This window comes from Peromyscus maniculatus, chromosome 6 (assembly GCF_049852395.1).
Source record: "Peromyscus maniculatus bairdii isolate BWxNUB_F1_BW_parent chromosome 6, HU_Pman_BW_mat_3.1, whole genome shotgun sequence".
Classification (NCBI taxonomy): Eukaryota; Metazoa; Chordata; class Mammalia; order Rodentia; family Cricetidae; genus Peromyscus; species Peromyscus maniculatus.
Window position 1 is genome coordinate 114,713,931 of NC_134857.1, and position 24,511 is coordinate 114,738,441.

Consider the following 24,511-nt stretch of genomic DNA (forward strand, 5'->3'; position numbering starts at 1 on the left):
GCTTGTGGACTTATATTTGGGTCTTCAGTTCTATTCCTTTGATCATCATGTCTGATTTTATACCAATACCATGCTGTTTTTATTACTATATAGATAGCTCTGTGTTATCATTTGAAATCTGGGATGGTGATAACTCTAGCCAGTTCCTTCATTATTCAGGATTGTTTAGCTATCTCAGGTTTTTTATGTTTCCATATGACATTTAAATGTTTTTTCCATTTCTATGAAGAATTGTGTTGGAATTTTCATGGAGATTGCACTGATCTATAGATCACTCTTGGTAGCACAGCCTTTTTTCACAATATTAATCTTACTGATCCATGAGCATGAAAGATGTTTCCATTTTCTGATGTCATCTTCGATTTCTTTCTTTAATGTCTTAAAGTTTTTATTGTACAAGTCTTTTCTTGTTTGATTAGAGTTATTCCAGGATTTTTTTTTTAGGAAGTTTACTGATTTTTGTATGTTGATTTTTGTATCCTGCTACTTTGCTGAGAGTATTTGTTATCTGTAAAAGTTTCCTAGTGGAATCTTTAGAGTCTCTTATATATAAAATCGTATCTGCAAATAAAGGATGCTTGGACTTTTCCCTTTCCTATTTATATCCCCTTAATCTCCTTCAGTTGTCTATTCCTCTCAAAAAGACCTGGAACACTATATTGAACAGGAGGGGAGAGACTGGGCATTCTTGTCTTGTACTGTTTCAGTAACAGTCAAGACTATGACTGTGGGGATGCTGTAGACACTCTTTATTATTTTGAGGTATGTCCCTCCTATCCTAGTCTCTCAGAACTTTTATCATGAAGGAAGGTTGGATTTTGCCAAGGGCCTTTTCTGCAGCTAATGAGTTGCTCATCTCTAATCCACTGGGACACTGGAGCAGTTCTGATTTTCAGAGATGTCTGCCTGTATTGTACCTGAATGATAAAAATGTCCCTCACTAATCTCCTCACATATCCTCTCTGTCTCCTTAACTAACTGCTGATGACCACGTGGGTTGTTAGATAAGTAACACCTCCGTATTTATGCAGTTTTGTCCACAATACTGACAGTTTTACTCTCATCTGGAGGTGTGTGTAGTTGAGTGTGTGCTGAGCACTTGCAATGCACTGAGTGACTTTGGGGCAGTCACTGCACGGCCTGCAGCAAGGTAGCAGGACAAGCCCCACAGGTGATTAGAGCATGGGTCGATCGACTCAGGAGAGCTCTGGTTATAAAAGGCTGCTGCTGCTATAATGGGATGGAAGGTGAGGTAATGTATTGGAGGCAGATTGTAGGGAAATGAAGAATGATGGTCAGTAGACTGAGGAGAAACAGAAAAGCAGACATGACTTCCAGGAAATGGTTTCCATAGTGGCCTGTTGCAGTTTTTAATACTTCTTTTTTTGAGCATTAGAGCTAATTAAGATTATCTGCCTGGCTGGACATGGTGGCACATTGTCTACATATAGTTCAGCACTCAGGAGATTGACGAAGGAAGATCAGTTCCAGTCCAGAGCCAGCCTGGGCAGCACAGAAACAGAAGAGGATCAACCTGTGTGTATGTTTGCCTCTTTCAGTGGTAGCAGAACATGACTCTCAGCCTCTGCGTAAACCCTTAACCTGTGGAGGCGGCAGTGGTATTGTACAAAGCACCAAAGCTCTTATTTTGAAAAGTGAATATATAAGGATGGAAAATGAAATTTCTAAGTTAAAGCAGCAAAATGAACAGCTAATAAAACAAAAGAATCAACTATTAAGGTAAGTTCTATCTAAGCTTGGGTGTGATGGTACATAGCTTTAATCCCAGCGCTCTGGAGTTCAAAGCCAGCCTGGTCTACATAGTAACTTTTTGGTCAGCCAAGGCTACATAATATGGAGAGCTGTCTCAAAAAACACAAAAACAAACAAAAAAGAAGCCAAACAAACAAAAAAGGCAAGTTTTGTTTGCACGGCATATCCTGTTGATGGCTACATGTGTTGGAACTATTTGTATATATTTTCTGAGGTTGTCAACCTTTCACTATTTTGAGGGAAAGTAATTTTTAGAGATTGTGTAATAAATGTTTATTTTAAAAGAAATGGGAATAACCAGGCAGTGATGACCCATGTCTTTAATCCCAGCACTCAGGAGGCAGGGGCAGGCAGGTCTCTGAATCTGAGGTCAGTCTGGTCTGCAGAGCAAGTTCCAAGACAGCCAGGACTACTAAGAGAAACCCTGTCAAGAAAGAAAGAGAATCAAACGGGAATATCCTGGCTCCATTTCACATTTGCTATTCATTAACTGTGCAGACTTGTACATGTGGGGGCCAGAGGTCGGTGTGAGTGTCTTCCTCAGCTGCTTTTCTGGCGTGTTTTGAGACCAGGTCTCTCACTGATTCAGCTATCCTGGCTGACCAGCAAACCCCAGAGGGCTTCCTGCCTCTACCTCCCCAGCACTGGATACAGACATGTATTATGCACCCAGGTTTTCTTTTAACTCGGATTCTAGGAATTCAGCTTAAGTACTTGACCTGCTAAACCATCTTCCCAGCTATTCTGAACTATTGTTAAGTAGGTCAAGAACCAGGAAATGAAGACCATTGAGAAGACAGCTTCCACAGTCAATGAAGCTGTATCCCACAGAGGACTCCGAGTCTATTATTTACAGGCCCTATTTACAGATAAACTTAAAACACTGCAGCTCCTCCTACCATAGAAGAGTAGAACGTTTGTGCAAACACTACTAATGGTACAGTAGAAGAAACTTGCACATTAAGGAAGTAGAAAGGGCTAGTAGTCTAACTCAGTGGCAGAATGCTTGCCTAGCATGCACAAGCCCTAGCTTCCATTCCCCAGCAATGCAGAAATGAGTCACTGAATAAAATATCCCCGGCCAAAGAAGTTAACAACTACATCTTTTACATTGAGTAACATTAAGCAAAAACAAAGGGCCAAACATTGTATGGCTGCAATTCCAGAACTCAGGAGGCAAAGACAGGAAACTCATGAGGTCAAGGCCATTAGAACTTACTGAGACCCTGTCCCAGCAAAAACATAAGCAGGGTATGGTTAACTTAAATTACATTCTGAAGGAAGAATCTGATCATATACAGATAGATTCAGGAAGGTGAAGCAGTTGCGACCAAACAAGTGAAGAGAAATTAGAATAGATGAAAATATACTTGTGTAAAGGTTCAATAAGCATTCTATAAACCTAACTACAGTAGCATATAAACCACTCAATGTTATAGACTCATTCAAAAACCTGAATTAAACTTTGAATTTTTTTTTAAATTTTTTCAGACTCCATTATCAAAATTTACTTTGTGTTGGACATTGGTGGCCTTTAATTCCAGCACTCAGGAGGCAGAGACAGACAGATCTCTGTGAGTTCTAGGCCAGCCGGGGCTACAGCCAGGGAAACACAGAGAAACCTTGTCTCAAAAAAACAAAAACAAACAAACAAAATTGTACTTTAATTCTTCAATTTATACAGCTCCTTTTCACTTTTGAGCCATGGAAGTAGTCTAGACAGAAAGCATTGGGGTGAAATTAAAATGCAAATGTAACAAAATGGTAAGTTTCATGTTCAAGGTTTTAGTGGGGTGGGGTTCTTTTTAAGTTTCCTCCATACCCACACTTGAGAATTGAGTTGTCTGCACTTTCTGCTTCCATTCAAGTGAAAACCCTCAGCTCTCCAAGGAGTTTAAAACCTGGAAGGAAGGAAGCCTTAAAAAAGACACTTACAGAGAAGCAGCTCGTGAGAATTCTCCAAAGTCTCCTAAAGTGACTGGGGCAGATTCTAAAAGGAGACAGCGCACACCTTCTCGGTGCAGGGAACAGAAGTTCCAGGATCCTGTGCCAAAAGAGTCACCAAAATCCTGGTTTTTTGATAACCGGTCCAAGTCTTTACCAGCACCCCATCCGATTCGCTATTTTGATAACTCCAGTTTAGGACTGTGCCCAGGTAGGTGAATGCACAGGTTGCTGGGTATCACTGGGGATAGCAGATGGAACTCGTGTGTCTGGCTCAGCAGGCCGGTGCACCAGCTTCATCTGCAGAGCCTGAGTCAGAACTCAGGTTCCGTTGTCTTGGTTACACAGTTACATGGTGTTTCCAGACGTGGGTTCGCTCTGTTCCCTTGCCGCTTGCTGTCATTGTCACAGTTACAGAAGCACGGCATCTGACTTCACCCACTCAGTCTGTACCCAGCTCAGAGTCAGGCCGCTAGTGTTCTGTGACATGCACATTCTTGTAGTCCACTTTGTCTGTGAGAGATTCATCCCAGGACCCCAGGGGACGCGGAAATCCTGGATAGCATAATCCTATGTACTGCTGGGGTTTTGTTTGTTTGTTTTTTATATGCATACAGATTATAGGAAAATTTCCCTTTTTCCCATTAGCATGTTCAAACTGCCAACATCGCTACTGTTCTTCATGGACTATTAAGTAAAAGAAGAAGTAAAAGAAGAGTTCCTTCTATACAAGCTTCTCCACCAAACACATGTGCCAATCACCCTTCCTTCCTTAACCGCCTGCTTCCATGTCCTTTCTGCTTCCTGCTGTGCTTGCCTGTGTGTGTATTTGAATGGGGTTAATTTGTCTTTATTTTCTTTGTCAGAGGAACCAGCTGCTGAAGTAGAGAATGTGGATCCTAGGGCAGACCTTTGTCAGCCCTCCTCAGGAAGAGATGGGCCCGAGTGCAAAATGCAGTAGTAGATGCCCCACCCACGGCATCCTTTGGAATGGCTTTCTTCATGTGTCTACCCTAACAGTGATGCTGCAGTCCAACTTAATATCAGCCTAATTTTCACTTTGCCATTATAATTAGAAGATGGAGGAACAAGAAACTAATTTATTCCAGTTATTTAGAATAATGATAGCAGTACCTTCTTGTATTTGTGATACTCCCAAAAATTGAACTGTTTTATTTATTTTTATATATTGAAAGAATAAAGTTCTTAAATCTTCAGGCTTTTCATAGCACATAAATTAATGTAAAGCTTTGTTGTATGATGAAACTTTTCCTGGGAAGATGCAACACACATGTCTACTCACCCCAGATAGAGAGCCCACGACAGACCAAGTATGAATACCACCTGTGACTTTCCAGCGACAAGTTTGCTTTCTGGCTTCAAGTGCTCCGTGAACTCCATCTCGTGGAGCAGCCTTAACCAGAAGACTGTTGGTCTTCCCCATGACAGCCAAGCCACTACTGCACAAGCAAATACAGTGTACCTGGCATGTTGGTATTTTAGCACACATGGGCCATAGGAATGTTGATGACAGTTCACCAGCAACCTGCATGGCCCCCTCTGGCACTGGGAAAGCTGTCTCCAGTTCAGTCCCAGCTTAGTTTCTCCCTGTCTTGCAGCCACATGCAGTGTCTCCAGGAATGGGGTCTTACCGTCTAGTTTTCCTGTACAACAGCAGTAGCAATAGCCTTTATGGTTTGTGAGGCCTAGAGGGCCCTTGCTCCGTATCCTCACCAGCATGAGATGCCATTGTGGTTTTGATCTTAGCCAATCTTAAGAGGTGTAAGATGGAATCTGAGTCTTTGATTGGCACTTCCCTGATGGATAGCCAGAAACTGGAAACAAGTAGATATCCCTCAACTAAAGAATGGATAAAGAAATGTGGTACATCTACATTTGTAGACATGAAATTTGCAGGCAAAACTCAGACAAACATGGTATGTACTCACTTTTAAGTAGATATTAGCTGTAAATTAAAGGATGACTGTGCTACAATCCACAGACCCAGACAGGCCAGGTAACAAGGAGGGCTCAGAGGGGATGCTTGGCTCTCTCTGGGGAAAGGAAATAGAATAGATGTCAAGGGTGGGAATAGAAACAGGAGGTGTCCATGGTCACTCCAAAGTGTAATTCAGGCTTAACAACAGCAGCAGGGGAGCCAGCATCAGATGACCTGACTGCTCTGAGGCTTTGTTGAAGCCTCATTTATTGTTACACAAATTACACCTCTAGCAGGTCAATCTCTGAAGACCAAACCCTCTTATCCACAGTTGTTTGAAGGAACCATTTGCCTAAGCGGGTCTCAGTCATGAGACCTGGTTTGCCAGGTTCTCTCGACTAAGTTATGTAAAGGCTCTGGAATTCCTTCAAAAGAACAACTCTTGAATAAGAATCACTGACTTTAAACAAAAGGTAGTTCAAAGCCTAGGTGCTAGCACTCAGGAATTCAAGTCAGATGCAGTGGCTCTGTGGGATCTCAATACAGGAGGATCAAGAGGTGGGGTGGAGAGGGAGAGTACTGGAAGAGATGACTGAGCTAGAAACCTAGGGTAACCCTAGCTAAGACTACTAGGAGTCAGGGATATAGAGCCTGAACTGGCCATCTCTTATAACCAGACAAGACTTCCAGGAAGGGACTGGGATACCAGCACAGCCACAAAACCTTCAACCTGAAATTTGCCCTGCCTACAAGATGTCCTGTTGTACCTGTTTCTCGAAACCCCTAGAGACCACCAAAGAGCCAATTTCCGATGCAAGCACATAAGGGTCCTTTTATTCAGGTTCAACCTGGGCCACCGCATGGCAGATGGAAGGAAATGTGGCGCAGCAGCAGCCACAAGCCTGGGTATAGAGAGTTTTTATAGGGAAAAACAAGCCAGGAATTGGCAACTTGGGATTGGGTTGAAGGGATATGGGGCAAGGTGACTTTTTGAAACTATGGGTCTAGACTTTGGGCGTGAAACCACATTTGAAACCATTGAGTTAGACTTTTTGGTGGGGAACCACAACCTGCTGAACAAGATCGTCTGGACTGCTCAGCAGGATTATCTAGATATCTTCAAGGGCCATAAACCGAAGACAGGATGTCTGCAGGAGGATACTGCTCTGTATCCTTTTGAGTTGTCATGGTACATTCCTGAGGTCCTTCCTGGAACTGAGTACAGCGGATGGTCTGAGATGGTGGCCTTTCCCTAAGATGGAGCCTGTAAAAGTCAAGTCTAGATGGCCCTTTCCCTAAAATGGAGGCTGTAAAGTCAAGTCTAGACCTTCACAGTGCTGGGGTAAGGGTGGTGTAGAAATTGTGGGAATGGCCAACCAATGGCTGGTCCAGTCTAAGACCCATGCCACAAGATCGAGCCCACCCCTGACACTACCTGGAGCACCAGGACACAGAGGATGGATAGCCCAGAGACCTAGGCTAGAACCAAACACAACTGGCTGAAGCACGAACCTAATTAGTCTTAATCAATAAAAACCTGGAGTCAGATATCGAAGGTGAAAGATAGAGAAGCAGAGCAGCAGCCACCAGAAACTTCTTACCTCTATGAAATCTCAGACCAAATGGGTAAGATCCTGTTACTATGAATCCTCAGACTGGGGCTGAGATCCTATCTCTACCTCCCAAGTGCTGGGATTAAAGGTGTGAGCCACCACTGCCTAGCTCTGTTTCTCTTTTAGATGGTTCGATCTCTACTGTAGCCCAGAGTAGCCTTGAACTCCTGAACTTCCTACTTCCTCAGCTCAAGTGCTGGATTAAAGGTGTGTGCCACCCCTGCCTGTCCTCTGTGGTTAATGGTTAGCTCTGCTCTCTGATCTCCAGGCAAGCTTTATTTGTCAGGATACAAATGAGATATCATACAACAGCTGGCCAAAAGAAAGTCAATGCCTTGCCCTTATTTCATGTTCCTTCTGCCTTGCTAAAAACCATTACATTACATTCCTGAAGCTAGCCACCAAGGTCTATTCCCTTATTTGTCCAATTCTTCCTCCTGAGGCTCACTACCAAGGTCCAGCTATCAAAGTATTGAAGTCCAGCAATCAAAAGCCCCCATTGCCTCACCTAATTAACATGCCCAATTAAAATTAAACACCCCATCCTAACACGGGGTTTCCCCTTGTACCTTTATATTGTCCCAGAGGGACAGAGAACAGAGAATAAGAGCCAAAGACAGGAGACAGAGGACAAGAGAGAAGGGGAAGAACAGTCAGTGCTCTTAACCACTAAGCCATCTCCCCAGCCCAACTTTAGACCTATCTTAGACCTGCATACCTTGTATCACTCATTTCTCCTTGACCTGCATAACTTATTGGTCTGTTTCTCATAACCTTCAGAAACTCAGATCTTGGTTAATGTGAAGTCTGGCAGCAAAGTAAACTGTGCAAATGAAACAGGCTGACCTGGGAGCTATGACTGCTGTTGTTAAAGCTCCAGTTAGCCATCAGTGTCCTCAGAGATCTGCGACGGATAAATCTGAGTAGGAAGTATAACTAAATGTTTTCTGTAGCAACTAAAATGTCAGAGACTTACTTAGACAGGCTTACATGGTGGTTCATCACAGAAGTAGCCTGCCTTTAGCTTCAGGAAAGAGCAACATTTAATCTTCCCTTGTCCCACAGAGCATCAGGCCTTCAGCTGGTCAGACCAGGTCTGGGAATTCTTCCTGTAGGGGAAGAACTTGGGAAAATTGAGTAGTCAAAAGTTTCTCCAGTCCCGCCCAGCCCCTTGCAGTCCAGACAAATCTCTCACCTGCAGCCCCTTATAAAATAATCACTCAGAGGATTAATATTATTTACGAACTGTATGGCCTATGGCAGGTCTCTTGCTAGCTAGCTCTTATATCTTAAATTAACCCATTTCTATAATCTATGTTTTGCCATGTGTTCCATGGCTTACCAGAGTCCAAAGCAGCTTATTTATTAACCAATGGGAACAACATATATTCACAGCATACAGAAAGACATCCCCCAGCAAACTGATCTTACTGTGACAAGGCACGTCTATTAGTCAATCCAAAAGTGTCCACAGTTGGTGCAGGTTCCTGGTGGCAGGTGAGGCTTGGAGCAGTTAACGCAGTGGTTAGAGTTACCACAGTCCAGGTGAAATCAACAGTCCAATGTTCCATCTCTTTTCTTTGGAGACCTTAAAGGTTTGGGGTTTTTTGTTTTTGTTTTTGTTTTTGTTTTTGTTTTTGTTTTGTTTTGTTTTGTTTTGTTAGGAGGGAGCCTCTGTTTAATGTGAAGAGTTTTTATTGAACATTTTAAATGCCATATTTTTTAGCATTTGAGTTTGAGAACCAAGTATCTATTAAGGATACCTGATTTTAAGCTTAACCTTGAAAACATATACAGGGGGCTAAATAAAGCTTATTTCTGTAAACCATAAGTGAAGTAGACTTTTGTGGCATTACAGAATATTCAGAATATCACCGTTTCTTTTGTATGACTAAGTTGTGGGCAGCATCAGGTGGGACAGGAAAGGGTTAAGGTGAAGAAGCAGCTAAGTGTATGGTAGCTTACTTGATTATCAACAGTGGAGAATTTGGCTTCTGGAAGGAAGGCGGAGGATGTTGTAACAGTGTAACAGCAGAGGACTGTCACAGGCCTGCCGTGGAAGCAAGTGTGACCTTGACAGGCGGGCTGCTGCCCATGGGCTGGGAGTTAAGGAGAGACAGCTGGGAGTTTGGAGAGACAGCAGTGAGGGAGGAGGGAGCTGCCATTGGAGTGGCGAGGCTGGAACAAGTTTGGGGACCCACAGCAGTGGAGGGGGTGGTTATAGTAGCCCACATACGGGCCTGCAGAACTTCCTGGAGGAGAGGTGTTGTAGAGGCCCAGAGGCCTTAGGGAAAACCTGTGGTCCAGGCATGAGCCTAAGGAAGCTGCAGTTCGTGCGGGCATGGGAGTGACCGGATGTTACGGAGGGTAGGAGAGGTTGGTGTGCTCTGGGCAAGCATTGACTCCTCCCCGCCCGGCCAGGCTGGACTGGGCATCGCGGAGTGGGCAGGGCTGACATGGGAGTGAGTGTGGCCAGGTGATGGACGGGCAGGGGGAAGGAGCTCAGGAGGGCTGAAAGGAGGTGGTGGGGGACTCTGGCAGCTGCGGACCGTGGGGACTGGGCCTGAGGTGTGTGGCCTGTGGCATCCGTACAGAGGCTGAAGCTGCAGGCTTTAGTGGTCTCTGCAGCACCCTGGGCTGGCGGGGAGGGAGGCTGTTGGGCACAGAGTGCTGGCACTCAGTGTTCCTGCAGCTTTTAGAGTTAAATAGGACATGAAACGGCGCACAGGCTTAGCTGGCACATAGCAAAGTTCGGAGAGTGTAGGAGTCACACGGAAGGCTTGGAGCAGGCAGAAGAGGACGCAGAGACACATTCAGGCGCCAAAGTTCTTGGTGAGTGCTAACGTGTGTGGTTAACCGGAGCTTTTCAGTGGGAGCAAAGTGTTTCCATCGCCAATGGAGGCTGGAGGGCCAAAGCTAAGTGTCCTCTTGACACTGGAGAGGCCCGAGCAGAATCATCGTCATCCAGACTCCCCCGCTGAAAGTTGAGACTCCAGTGAGTCCGAGGAGGAGTCTGGGACCTGGCGACAGGAATGGGGAAAGGGCTCTGGATTTTGGCGGAGCAGCCACCAAAAGTGAGAGAAAAGCCTGCCAACGACACCGAACGAAAGGGAATGCGCTTATCAGTTGTGGTGGTTTCAAAGAAAGTGGCCCCCAAAGGGAGTGGCACTCTTAGGAGGTGTGGCCTTGTTGGAGGAAGTGTGTCACTGTGGGGGCGGGCTTTGACGTCTCTTTTGCTCAAGCTTCCCACCTTGTGGTGTTCAATCGATTTCCTGTGGCCTGCAAGATGTAGGGCTCTCAGCTCTTCCTCCAGTACCACATCTGCCTGCATGCTGCCTTGCTCCCCTCTGAAACTGTAAGCAAGCCACCCCAATTAAATGTTTTCTTTATAAGAGCTGCCGTGGTCGTGGTGTCTCTTCACAGCAATAGACACCCTAGGACATCACGTATGGGAACGCAGGGAGTTTTAGTGGGAAACTCACCAATCGCCAGTGTTGGATGAAGAAGGCCGGCACCTGTATGTCTGAATGTGAGAGAACTGGGTTAAGCAGGTCTTCCTGTAGGCTGAATCTGGGTCATGGAACCCTATGAAAGAAAAAGTATCGGCTCAGGACCCCAAGACCAAGTTCTCAGCACAAAGGAGATTTATTTGCCCCAGAGGGACAGAGGTCAGGGAATAAGAAACTAAACAGGAGATAGAGGACGAGGGAGAAGGGAAAGGAACAAGGGAGAAGGGAAGGGGGATTTGTTCCAGAGGACAAAGGACTGTCTGGATAGAGAGGAGACAGACGTGGCACACAGGAGAATGTCAGTTTATAAAGGTACAAGGGGAAACTCTGTGTTAGGATGAGGTGTTTAATTTTAATTGGGCATGTTAATTAGGTGAGCCAATGGGGGGCTTTCAATTGCTGGATTTCAATATTTTGGTAGCTGGACCTTGGAAGTCAGCCTCAGATGAAGGATTGGTCAAATAAGGGAATGGACCTTGGGGGCTGGCTTCAGGAATGTAATCTAACAGTTTTTAGCAAAGCGGATAGAATTGGAGAGAAGGGCAGGGCCAGCCAGAGCCGCATGCTAGAGTGGGCTAGTGTCCCTCAGTCCTGCTGCTTTCAGGACTGAAAAGAGAAACGTCTGGATGTGAATCTGTTCTTCTTCCTTGGAGAGTAGGTCCTGCTGTGAAGCCCCGTTTGTCCTTATAACCCCCTACCTTGGCCTCCCAAGTACAGGGACTACAGACGAGTCCCTTGGATTTCAATCTTCACTAAAATGAAGAAAGAGATGCAGGAGTCGGTCTCAGAGCATCCTCATGGTCATTTAAAAAGTCTCTTTCAAAACTCTGGGACGTTGAGGAAAAGACGTGTTTATTAAAGCAAGGAGCACAGCCAGATGTGCGCTCACCACTGGATTCAGCATTAGGAGCTTGGTACAACAGGGAAGAGCGATGCCCAGTGGCGGGAGCCTTGCACAGCCTCAGCATCCAGGGCAGAACTGCAAAGGCAACTAATACTCTGTCAGTTACACTCTGTTCCTCTGAGTGTTATGGTGATATTTTATTTGTACTGAAATGTGATTTTCATTGTATGTTAATAAATAAAGTTGCCCGGGGATCAGAGCTATTAGGGCCATAGACAGAACGTGGCGGCGGCGCACGCCTTTAATCCCAGCACTTGGTAGAAGAGCTAGGTAGATTTCTGTGTGTTCAGGGATACAGCCAGCATTGGAGACATACGCCTTTAAGACCTGGAGGGCGGTACTTACAGGCAGTGATGAGGCAGTCATGTGTTTGGGTTTACAACCAATGAGAAGGCAGAACAGAAAGATTATTTAAACAGGGACACAGGAAGTACCTCCCTCTCTCGGGGAAGCTAGGAGCACTGCAGGAGGTAAGATTTTATCTCTGAGCTCTGACCTCTCGGCTTTTCTCTTTTACCTTGGCTCTGTGTTTCTTATTTTAATAATACGATTGGTTACATCTACATCTGGCGCCCAACGTGACAAGAATCCATTAAAAACTGCTTGGGGCCGGCTCCCTAGCCCCGGCCCAGGTCTGCTTGGGCTTAGGCTGGACTGTGAGCTGCTTGCTTAAAGCCAGTGCTACAAACAGCTCAGGCCTGCCCTGCTAAACAGGGCCCCTGCCTGTAAAGCCAAGCATGTGAAACAAGCACTGAGCAAGATACCCAGCTCTGTTGTTCTGTTTGTTTTCATTATTCTTAACCAGGTAATACCAGCAGCAAACAAACACAAAACACTGTGGAACAATGATCAGAAGTTTCTGCCCCCACAGAATGCAGAGGAGTCACCCCGAGCCAGCCTGGAAGGACCAGCTCCTTGTCATGCTCTGCTCTGCCCTGCCCGTGTGCATCCAACTCTCAAACCCACACCACAGCTGCTGCTCAGAAAGGGGAGCAGAAGCCAGAACCTTCTGAGCAGCATCACCTTACCTTGAGGAAAGAAGCCCTCAGAAAGTGCAGCCTGCATCTCCATGGCCAGATCTGTGTGACAGGCCAGCCCTGGCAACAAAGGAGGCTGGGAATTGGATAGCTTTGTTTTGTAGCCTTCACAGTGCAAGAGGCCACGGCAAAGTGAGCCAAACATGTACTGAGTACCCTGGTTTATGTAGGACATTCACGCATGACCTACATAGTCACTCTGCCTAATCACACCAATCAGATCAACCTGCAAGTCTCTGGCCTAGCCAAGAGAGCACACCAGATCTAGTCCTTCCCTTTTGGCTTCATAGATGCTTTCTTCAACCAACTTGATTTCCTGTTGTTTAACTCTGTTCCTTTTCAGACTTCCATTCAAGCTGGGGGCACTCCACCACACCAGACCCAGTGTAGCCAAGATGCTCGTGTGCTGCAGCTGAAGGTGTGTGTGTGTGTGTGTGTGTGTGTGTGTGTGTGTGTGTGTGTTAGACCTGACCACACGGGACAGATGAGTGCCAGAACTAGACCTTAGCCACCGGGAAGTTTTCTCTTCCTCCCTCAAACGCTCAGGACTAGGATGACTAGAAGGTTCGTTGCCTTGGGTTCCTTGCATGCTGTCCTGCTGTCTTCCAAATGCAGTTTCCATCTCCTTGGCGGAGTAACACGTGCAAACAAAGACAGGGGCTTCCTGCTTGGCATTAGCAGTTCTGCATTCTGTCCACTAGATGGCAACACGGACACACCTAAAGTGCAGAGCTGGTGCAAGCTCTTTAAAAACTCACAAACCGGAATCAGCAAAGGCCTCAGAAGGAACCTGAACTCCACCTCCCAGCATGCATTTAATCAGCATGTGACTTCTCCTGCACAAAGATCTGAAGCCTGTCTTCTGAAGAAATCTGGAGGACTGTGTGGACTCCCTGTTCTAAAGTAAGACTTTTCTAATAGTTTATAACAAAACTTGGGGGAATGAGAGGTGTAACTTTTATTGCCCTGTTCTCCAGATAGCCTTTTAGAATGGGATAATTCCTTAAGGGAGTTGGAAATTCCCCTATATTTATTAGAGTTCGAAAATAGCCAAAGAAAGAGAACTTTTCCAGTGTCTGTCCTAAGTAAACTTTGCCTCATAAAAATATTTGGAATTCCTGAAAGTGCTCTGAGCCTCTCCTAGTAAAAAGAAACCCAGGGTTTTACTACAGTCTTTAGAGTGGGAGAGCAGCCATGGTTAGGAGTGGGCTCACTTTACAATTTCTGCACATTTCCACTCATTGTCCCTCCAAAATCCATGTTGCTTTGAGAGTGATGCTTACCTAACTTTGGGGCTTTGACCCCTAAGTCATCCTGTTCCAGAACAGTCAGGAGGCCATCTGGAGGGAGGTTTGGAAATAAAGGGAAAGGAAGCTTTGTCGCAGCTGGAGGCACAGAGAGGCTAAAGGAAGCCTGTAGCATGTCCCTGGTTCTCAGCCTGTGGGGAGCGACATCTATCGACAGGGGTCGCCTATCAGATATTTATGGCCCATCAGAGTCGCAAATTTACAGTTATGAAGTAGCAAGGAGATAATTTTAAGGTTTGGGGTCACCACACCATGAGGAACTGTATTAACGGGTCGCAGCATTAGGAAGGTTGAGACCCACTGCTTCGGAGGGTGAAGGCCCAGCATCCCCATGAAGGCACAGGACAGTGAGTTTCTTATGCTGTACTCAGGACCAGGGGAAGACAGGGACCGCTGGAGCCCTTTCAAAAGGCACACACTGACTTTCTCTCAACTCCCACCACATTCAAAGCGGATTTTTTTCTCTCTGCGTGTCAGTAAAAGCATACTGCATCAGAATAGGGGAGGCACGGTGAAAACCGCTTCCCTGCTGTCCTATCTGTGAACGAGTTTGGAACACATCCTGCTGGGCTGTTGGTTGGTCCCAGAAGCTCCCTCTTACAATATGGCAGTGTCTGGCCGGATCTCTGTGAGGAAGGCTCTAATAGGTCCCAACAGGCATGGATTTTATTAGGGGAAAAACTGTTGTGAGAGAAAATTTAAAGGAGCCAGGTGAGGATGGGAGAGACTTCAGAGAGAAGAGTAAGGGAGGAAGAAGGGGAAGTGTAGCTGGGCAGAAGCACCCTGAGTGCTGCACCAAGGGGGTGACCTCAGCAAGGTGGGGTGGGGTGCCTAAGGAAGCTGTTGCTGTACCCGAGTCCAGAAAGCCCCAGAGACCACCAAGGAGCCAGTTTCCGATGCAAGCACATCAGGGTCTTTTTATTGTCAGGTTCGACGCCCGCAGTGGCAGCGGCCGGTTCAGGGGTAGGAGTTTTTAGAGGGAAAATCACGGGAATTACGTGCCTCAGCATCTTGGGGTTGGGTAGAAGGGATATGGGGCAAGGTGATTTTTTTGAAACTATTCGTCTAGACGTTCAGCATGAAACCATGTTTGAAACTATTGGGTTAGACTTTTGACGGGGAATAACAACCTGCTGACAGGTTTAGGCACATTCCTGAGATTCTTCCTGGAACTGAGTACAGCCCCCAGTCACCAGGTGGTCTGATGGTGGCCCTTCCCTAAGATGGAGTCTGTAAAGTCAAGTCTAGGCCTTCATATTGCCTTCACACTATGGAGAAGGTCTATACATCACTCATCCATCATGGTCTGCCCTAGTGTGGGAATGGAGAACAAAGGTGTCCCAGGGTCAGTTACTGGAGGATGAAAGGCACATGGCAATGGGCACCTAGGTCCTGCTGTGAGTGGGAGAACTATGCAGCATTCCCTTGAGCCTGTGTTTGGAAGTCCTTGCCTGGAGACAATAGCTCTGAAACACTGGTCAACATAGTCTGTGACTTTAGCGGCATGGGTGACCAGGTCCTGTCTGTCATCTGGAAGCACCCCCACCCTCCCTGTCTCCACACCGCTGTTTTGCCTGCCACTTCTAGAGAAATGCAGCCATTTCCTGCTCCTGCGGCCTCACAGCCGCTGCCCAGCTCTGTTCTGTTAGGGATAGACCCTAGAATACAAATCGGAGAGTCCCGACGCTTTCCCTAATTGCCTCTGTGCCAGCTGTGGACAAGTGTGAACAGCTCAGATTCTGCCTGTGGAGTTAGGAGTAAGTGTGGAGGAAGGAGAGAAGCCAGGCACGTGGGGTGGGGGCGGGGGGCAGGGGACACCCCTACAGGAGGGCAAAAGCAGAAGCAAAAACACCTAGCAACTTTCCCTAGCCAAAGAGAACAGGTAAGGTCCAAAGAAAGGACAAAGTGGGGCCTGGAGAGATGGCTCGGTGGTTAAGAGCACTGGCTGCTCTTCCAAAGCACCTGGGTGCAATTCCCAAGAACCACATGGTGGTAGCTCACAACTGTCTGTAGCCCCAACTCCAGGGCATCTGACACCCTCCCACAGACATGCATGCAGGCAGGACACCAAAGCACGCAGAATAGAAATAAATAAGCCATTTTAAAACATTAAAAAAAATAATAAAATAAAGGACAAAGTCGGAGCCCTCAAGGCTGGCCCCCAGGCACTTGTTGGAGGATGGATGAGCAGAGGGACTGACTCCACACCCACCCAACACGTTTCCCCTCCTGCTCCTCCCTGTGTGGGGGCAGCGGCAAACAAACTTTTCAAATCACTCTTCCCTTCTCTGTGGCCTGGCCACCATGCTCGGTCAATGTGAACGAAGTGGGCACTGCTGGGGCTTCCTGCCTGCATTAGAAGAGAGAGGCCTCTGGTTTTGATTGGAGTGCACTGAGAGCTGGCCGGCGACTGCCTCCTAGGCCTGATTAAAGAGCCGAAAAGCAGGTTTACAGAAGACAATGGAGCCTTAAGTACAGAACGACCTCAAAAGCCCAGCAGCCCGATATCACCACGTGGTCACCCTGTGAACTGGGAGGGTTTGGGTGTTTCCAAAAAAACAAGTCAAGATCGTGGGTTGGGGCAGGTCAGGTTCTGGACAGAAACTAATTTTGAACAGTACAGCCTAACAGCTCCTGCCTTCAAAATGGAGTCACATGGGTTTCTCATGCTCTTCTGCAAAAAGAAGGTATGGGCTGGGGTTTGATTTTCCAGCCCTTCTGGTCGGTGAATCTTAAGGCCCACTGTGAAATCTTTTCAGGGGACAAGGAGAAACCACAAGGGTCTGCCTCTGTGACTCAGCCAAAGTTTACAGACAGAAGAAACAGGTGACTGAAGACAGTGAAGGCTTTTATTTTCAGAGCCCACCCTCTGTGAGGCAGTTTCGGGTCATAAATTAGAGAAGAGCAGAAAGGAGGGTAGTGTTTTCGTTTGTGCCTGAGATGGGCCTTTGATAGCAGTGACCGAATAATGGTGAGAAGTGAGTAAAATAAGGTTGGGTGATGTATGGCTAGGCATCCCCTATGGCCAGCGGTCATCAGAGGGTCTGTGGGGGGCATGGGAGGGTAAGCGGGGGAGAGCTAGGAAGACAAGTGACTTTAATCCTGGAATGCTGGTTGCTGAGGCTTCAGGAAACTGCTGGAGCTTTTCAAATGGCGTGGCTGTGGTGAACGGTTTTCAGAAGAGACCCTGAAAAACAGCCCCAGATAGCAAGGGCAGGCAGGAACGATGCCGTAAAACACAGGCCAGGCAGTGGGGGCAGAGAGGGAACTCTCCTCTCTGGTCTCAGCTTTCGAGGATGAGAAGGAAGCGAAGCTGGGCTCCAGCCCAGTGTCCCCACCACTGATCACTTGAGTGGGCTGTGCTGTGCCCTTTTGATCTGTGTGCTTGGGCATCTGGAGGAAGCGCGCCTGAGCACTCGGCGGTGGGAATTCGTCCAGGGGCCCTTTCTCCACGTTCTGCAAGTTGATGTGTTCACGCCAGATGTTACCCACCACCTGCACAGTTGACTTGCTACAACTTGAGGCATTAACGGCACGTGTTTTTGGATTAAGCTGCAGGTTCCACCATGGGCCGACTGGAGGGGAAAGTCATTGTCCTGACGGCTGCAGCTCAAGGGATCGGCCGGGCTTCTGCATTAGTAAGTTCACAGCTGCCGTGGTTGACCTTCACAGTCTGGAGATGGGCAGACGGCTACCAACGCTATTCCGTTCTCATTTACTGTTTTCTATTCCTCTTCCCCTTTCCTTTCTTCTTCCCTTGCTTGGGTTTTCTTCTTATTTTTCTTTCTCTTTGCAGCTTGGAATTGAACCCAGGGCCTCAAACTTGCTAAGCATACACTCCTAACCACTGAGCTGTATTCGCATCCTTTCACTTCTGTTTTTCACCCTGTATACATCTGTCTTTTTCAATTTATTAGTGTGTGTGTGTGTGTGTGGTGTATGTATGTGTGTGGGATGTGTGTAATGAGTATGTGTATGGTGTGTGTGGTATGCGTGTGTGCATTATGTGGTGTGAGTGTGTATGGAGTGTATGTATGTGTGTGTGTGTGTGTGTGTATGTATGTGGTGTGTGTGTGTGTAGCAGTGCTAGCACATGCTCCACGATGCAAATGTGAAGATCAGAAGATGTGGAGGGGCCCCAAAACAGCTTGACCACACAGCAGACATGACAGGCTTAGGGGCCTAGACACAGCTTCTCTGAAAGGCTTAGTGGCAGGCAACACCCAGATCCAGGAAAAGCCTTAAGCTGATACCACCCAGGGATGAGGAAATACCTGACATCCCAAATATTATAACCATTAGATAAGGTGACTAGATGTCCTGGAGTCTAGCACACACCTATTTTTGTTTTACAGATACCCCTAGATAATTGTCAGCCAATCAGGGTCCTGGACCCTGGAAATCCCCTCACCCCAACCTCTGCTATGATAAAAAAAAAAAAAAACCCACCCTGCCTGGGCTCAGGTCTCTCTCTCTGTCCTCCACTCTCTGCTCTCACCGCTGTGGGGGACAGACAGAGAGACCAAGCTCGGAGCATGAAATAAAGGCTCCTTGCTTTTACATGTGGGATTCGGTCTCCATGGTGGTGTTTCGGGGATCCCAGCTCTGGGTAGTTCTCTCCTTCCCCATTGACATGGATTCCAGGGATTGAACTCAGGTCTCTAGGCTTGTGTGGTGAGGCCCGAAAGGCGATAGCAGGCAAACTGGAGCTGGCAGGCCTTACCCTTCCCCCTTCCCCTGTAAACCATAGATTACTTCTTTAAAGGCAGCCATCAGAGTCTATTCCTTTATTTGGCCACTTCCTCCTCCTGAGGCTGACCACCAAGTCCAGAAATGAAAGGCCCCCTTTGGTTCACCTAATTAACATGCCCAATTCAAAACATGCCACATCTGAGCCCATTCTAACATAGACCTCCTCTTTTCCTCCTCTTAAAAATGACACCTGCCCTGGGTGGCGGTGGCACACACCTTTAATCCTAGCACTCGGGAGGCAGAGCCAGGCAGATCTCTGTGAGTTCGAGGCCAGCTTGGTCTACAGAGTGAGATCCTGGACAGGCACCAAAGCTACACAGAGAAACCGTGTCTCAGAAACAAACAAACAAACAAATAAATGACACCTGCAAGGTCATTTGCTGCTGTTTTCTGCCTGAGTCATAAACCTCACTTTAACTTTTCTTCCCTGCTTAACAAAGGATCTGTCTGTGAAAACAGGTATTTGGGTGTGGTTTGTGCCTAATCCAGGTCTTAGAGGGTGCCCCCATTGTGTGGGAATTTCTACCCTTAGACAGCCCATGTATCTTAAGTTCAAAAGAAAAGTTCCTGACAGAGAAGGACGGAATTCCATGCGCTTACGCGGCAGCACATAACTTCGGACTCTGAGAATCACACTTCTCTGCCCCAGTGTATCTGCACCGCAAGGATCTGACCGGTCTGCCTGCTCTAGAGGGTGCAGCTCTCTGCAGCTATGTATAAGTTCGGGATGAAGACCCCAGAGTTGTAAAACTCTCAACTCTGTTTTTGCTGAGGTGCCTCAATTTCTGCCTCATTGCACCCCTGCCTGACTAATAATGCACTAGGAAGATCATGCGGAGTGTGATCTGGCATTTCTGAAATTGCTGCTGTAGCCCTTGGAGGGAAACTTGCCGTTTTTCTCTTATTTTTTATTCATTGCTCACAAATGGCACAGGGAGGCCACAGAGCTGGCTCAGCAGGTAAAGAAAGGCACTGTCATCTAAACCCTGAGACCTAAGTGTGACCCCTAGGAAGGAGAAAATGACTCCACAAAGTGTCCTCTTAACCTCCACATGCTTACCATGGCACATACCCGCACACATACAAACACATACGCAATAAATAAATGTTAAAAAAAATAAAGAAGTAGAACACAGTAGAGTCTCATCATGGAATAGCAACATTATTTTAGAAACAGGCGTAGGGGGGTTGTTTGCTTGTATGTTTGTTGGCACAGGGTCTCACTATGTAGTCCCGGCTGACCTAGAACTCTCTGTGTAGACCAGGTTAGCCTCAAACTCACAGAGATCCATGTGCCTCTGCTTCTCAAGTGCTGGGATTAAAGACATATGCCAAGACCCAGCTCTGAGTTAAGAGTTTTTGGTTTTTTATTAAATATTTATTTATTTATATTTATTTTTATGTATATGAATGTTTTGCCTATGTGTATATATGTATGCCAAGTGCATACCTGGTACCTGTGGAGCCCAGCAGAAGGTATCAGATATCCTGGACCTAGAGACACAGACAATGGTGAGTTGCCTTATGGGTGCTGGGAACCAAACCCAGGTCCTCTGGAAGTGTAGCTATCTTTTAACTGCTGAGCCATCTCTCCAGTCTTGAGTTAGAATTTTTTAAAAATACTATATTGCTTGATAATAAAAAGACAAAGTCAGATGGAAAATACTATGTATGCCATGCCGCTCTAATGACTAATAAAAATAATTATGGTGGGGTAACAGAGAATGAGACTAGAGAGATGGAAATTCCACATATTTTATAGGAAAAACAATAAAAATATTATGAAAAGAAAAAATGATTTCCAGTTTTGAGAGCTATTTATTCAAGTAAGCAAAGGACTGACTTGTATTTTGTTCCTGGCAGGCTTTTGCAAAAGAAGGAGCCAAAGTCATAGCCACAGACATCAATGAGTCCAAACTCCAGGAACTGGAAAATTACCCAGGTGAGCAACTTGACTGTGGGTTCAGAATCAGCCCAGTGTTAGAAAACAAAGTCGCTGAGCATTGGAAGGAGGCTCTGGCGGCTGTGGATACCCGTCTCTTAGACTCCAGCTCCTTCACGGCAAATCTGTATTCCATGATCTACAGAATGTGGTCTGTACAGGCAGAAGAGTGAGGGGGAGGTCTGATGGGACAAACTTAAGGTTTTCTATTGTACACCATGTTGAGGGATTTTGTTCCCAATTACAAAGTTCTGTGAGAATTAACAGCTGTCGGGTTAACTATTAATAATGGCTTCACTGCTGCCCATGACTCCTCTGGAGCAGCCTTGTCCCAAGTCACATGATATGATCCTCTTGGGTTCTTGCAGAAATGCTTGTAGCCCCATTAAAAGCTAAAAGGCAGGTGGAAATTTATTGGTCTTTTGTTTGTTTGCTGCGTTTTATCATTACTTTTATTTTACTGGAAGGGAAATGGAGACATTTCATGAAGAAGTGGAACCCACTGTTTAACACATAGATATTATTATTATTATTTTACCATTTTTTTAAATTTTTATTTTATGTGTATGGTTGGTTTACCTGCACCAAGTGAGTGCAAAACCCATGGAGGCCAGAAGAGGGTGATGGAGCCTCTGGAACTGGAGTTACAGACAGTTGTAAACCACCACAGGGGTGCCAAGGATCAAATCCAGATGGTCTGGAAAAGCAGACAGTGCTCTTAACTGCTGAGCTATCTATGTAGACACTAGCAGAGATCTTATTGAGGGGGTAGAAGATGACACTTTAATATTTGTACATCTTTAGAAAAGTTTTTTTTTAAAGATCTACTTTATTATTGCTTATTTATTTATATATGTGTGAGCATGTGTATATGTGAGTGCCCACAGAGGCCAGAAGGCGATGTCAGATCCCCCAGACCTGGAATCACCTGATGTATGTGAGCCCCAGTCCTCAGATAGAGCAGGAAGTGTTTTTAGCCACTGAGCCATGTCTCCAGCCTAAGATTTCTGCATTTTAATGACACTCTTGAGATGGCTAAAATGCCAATGATGGCTGTGAGTCATCTGCAGCCTAAAAGGAAATGCTGCATACTTCACACTTCACACTACAAAACAGCCAGATCTTCAAGGTTACGTACTTTATGCATCTATTTAATACTATCTTGACTTTATTCTTCAGGTATTCAAACTCGAGTCCTTGACGTCACAAAGAAAAAGCAGATTGATCAGTTTGCTTCGGAAGTTGAGAGAATTGATGTCCTCTTTAATGTTGCTGGGTAATTTAAATTTTTGTTTTGTTTTGTTTTGTTTTTTGTTTTTTTCGAGACAGGGTTTCTCTGTGTAGCTTTGGAGCCTGTCCTGGAACTCACTCTGTAGCCCAGGCTGGCCTCGAACGCACAGAGATCCACCTGCCTCTGCCTCCCAAGTCCTGGGATTAAAGGCGTGTGCCACCACAGCCTGGCCATTTTAAACTTTTTATTTCACTCTTAAAAAGTTTTCTATGATTTCATTAAATGGCTATTGGTAATATAAAAGAATGATTACTTGATAAAACATGGCGTATTCCTTGGGAAGTCAGGCTGGAAGTCACACGTTACTGCACAATTCAGTGAGTGAGACAGTGATGTCATCTGATGTGAACTTGGGGCCCATAGGCAGTTAAAGCTGAGGCCGGGAGTGGGCACTGATCTACAACGTGGAAATGAAGCAAAGCAGTTGTTTCTGACGTTTCTCCTATAAATGGTCTGCTTGTCCTTCTACAAGGCTGCGTCTGGAGACACAGCCTTTGGCTTTGGAGCATCAGTTCAGTCTTCAGCACTGCAGAAGATGCAGGAGGCAGTGTGTGGTTCTTGCTAAGGAAGCTAACCAAGCGACTGGCCAGAAGCCCTATAGTACATGGGAACCATTCCAAACTACATCTTATATTTGACAATGTCATCTCAGTTCAGGGGACCAAGGCTGTAAGGATGCCATGTTCAGGAAGTTTCCTTGAGGAAGAGTGGCTTGCAAGGGGGCAAGGGTGATTTTAGGATTTTGTCTGCTCTTCCTCCTTTGCGTGCTGCACCAGATGCAAGCATCCACAGTACTACTTCGCTACACTGATATTCGGGGGTTTGTGCACTGTGCTAGATGCAAACAGCCACAGTGTTAATTCTCTACGCTGATACATGGAGACACTGATTCTCCTTGTAGTTTTGATTTCCCTATAGAATTTTAGCCTGTGCCACCTGAGGGCGCTGTCGCCCTGGAAACAGGAGCCAAATGGACCAGCTGTCCTTGTTCAGTCTCTGTTTTTAAAGCACTGGTGTTTCCAAAGCCCTGGGCATTGAGATTCTTATGTTTAGCAGCTCCTGCTTTGCTCTTTCAAGAGGATGATTTCTTTTTTCTTTTTTCTTTCTTTTCAACGTGTGTGTGTGTGTGTGTGTGTGTGTGTGTGTGTGTGTGTGTGTGTACACACACGTGCGTGCTCACTCTATGGCATGAATGTGGACATCAGAAGACACCTTGCAGGAGTCAGTTCTCTTCTACTGTGCAGGTTCTGGGAATTGAACTTAAGTCATTAAGCGGTCCCCAGCCTATCTCTTTTTTTGTAGACAGGGTCTCACCATGTAGCTCTGGCTGACCTGGAATTCACTCTGTAGACCAGGTTGGCCTCATACTCACAAAATCTGCCTGCCTCTGCCTCCAGAGTGCTGAGATGAAAAGGTGTGTGTCACCATGCCCAGTGCCAATTCTTTTTCTTTTATTACATGTATGTATTTTGTGAGTGTGTCTGCGTATGTGGAAGTCCGACAACCAGCTAGAGTTGGTTGTTTACTTTTACTTTGTGGGTATCAGACCTGGAGCTCAAGTCATCAGGTTTAATGACTGGCATCTTTATCCATTGGACCATCTCACCAGCCCCTGAAAAACGATGTTTTTATATAAAAATGTTCTTACTAACAAAATATGTTACATTATACTATGTTTGAGTTGTTTAAAGCCTTGAAAAGGAAAAGGGACAATAGTCTAATTTGCAAGTGACAATAAAAGTGATCATTAAATAGATTAGAAAAAGTTGAGGGTTTTGTTGTGTTTGTTTGTTTGTTTGAAGACAGGGTTTCTCTGGGTAACTCTGGCTGTCCTGGAACTTGTTCTATAGACCAGGCTGGCCTCTAACTTACTTAGAGATCCACCTGCCTCTGCCTCCCGAGTGCTGGGATTAAAGGCATGTGCCACCACCACTCAGTTTAGGGAAAGGTTTTAATTGCAGGAGTGTGTGTGTTATTTTGTTCTTATAATCCTAGGGGTCGCACACAGGGCATGCTAGCAAGTGTTTTCCTGGTTAACATGTTTTTTTCCCCTCTGTTAAATTACTCTTTCAGTTTTGTCCACCATGGGACCATCCTGGATTGTGAGGAAAAAGACTGGGACTTTTCAATGAATCTCAACGTCCGCAGCATGTACCTGATGATCAAGGCATTCCTCCCCAAGGTAAGAGGACTGGCAGAATAAGCAGGACAACATCTTTCATACTGGGTGCACAGAGGATATGTGTGTGTGTGTGTGTGTGTGTGTGTGTGTGTGTGTGTGTGTGTGTGTGTGTTTGAGTGTGACCATAGCTAGCACGCTGACTAATGTGCACGAATGTTTATATCAAGGCCGTTTATGGAGTTCTTGAAAAGAATTCCCACTATGGGAACTCAATTGACCTGTAATATACATTGGGGGTGGTTATGAGTACCATGCAGGCAAAGGAGCTAGGGTAACTGTGAGGCCCTCTTAGACCTCACTGGCAAGTTGGGATTCTCG

The 24,511-nt window shown here is 46.0% G+C and overlaps 2 protein-coding genes across 7 annotated transcripts in view; both read left to right on the forward strand.

The window, feature by feature from the left end:
* Cenpe (centromere protein E) overlaps positions 1-4,951 on the forward strand; it is a 62,294-nt gene extending 57,343 nt beyond the window's left edge. For all 4 annotated transcript variants that reach the window (XM_076575020.1, XM_076575022.1, XM_076575021.1 and 1 more), the window contains 3 exons: positions 1,560-1,740; positions 3,642-3,928; positions 4,584-4,951. In XM_076575020.1, the coding sequence (XP_076431135.1) occupies positions 1,560-1,740; positions 3,642-3,928; positions 4,584-4,678 (563 nt within the window). In that variant the 3' untranslated portion in view covers positions 4,679-4,951. The remainder of the gene's footprint in view (positions 1-1,559; positions 1,741-3,641; positions 3,929-4,583) is intronic.
* An 8,246-nt stretch (positions 4,952-13,197) lies between these two features.
* Positions 13,198-24,511, forward strand: part of Bdh2 (3-hydroxybutyrate dehydrogenase 2) — a 28,180-nt gene continuing 16,866 nt past the window's right edge. Inside the window, exons 1-5 of one of the 3 annotated variants that reach the window (XM_006970347.4) lie at positions 13,198-13,622; positions 17,579-17,664; positions 20,642-20,720; positions 21,900-21,996; positions 24,085-24,193. In XM_006970347.4, the coding sequence (XP_006970409.1) occupies positions 17,593-17,664; positions 20,642-20,720; positions 21,900-21,996; positions 24,085-24,193 (357 nt within the window). In that variant the 5' untranslated portion in view covers positions 13,198-13,622; positions 17,579-17,592. Of the gene's footprint in view, positions 13,623-16,833; positions 16,853-17,578; positions 17,665-20,641; positions 20,721-21,899; positions 21,997-24,084; positions 24,194-24,511 lie in introns of those variants that run through there. The other 2 variants (XM_006970348.3, XM_076575024.1) reach the window with 2 other exon arrangements.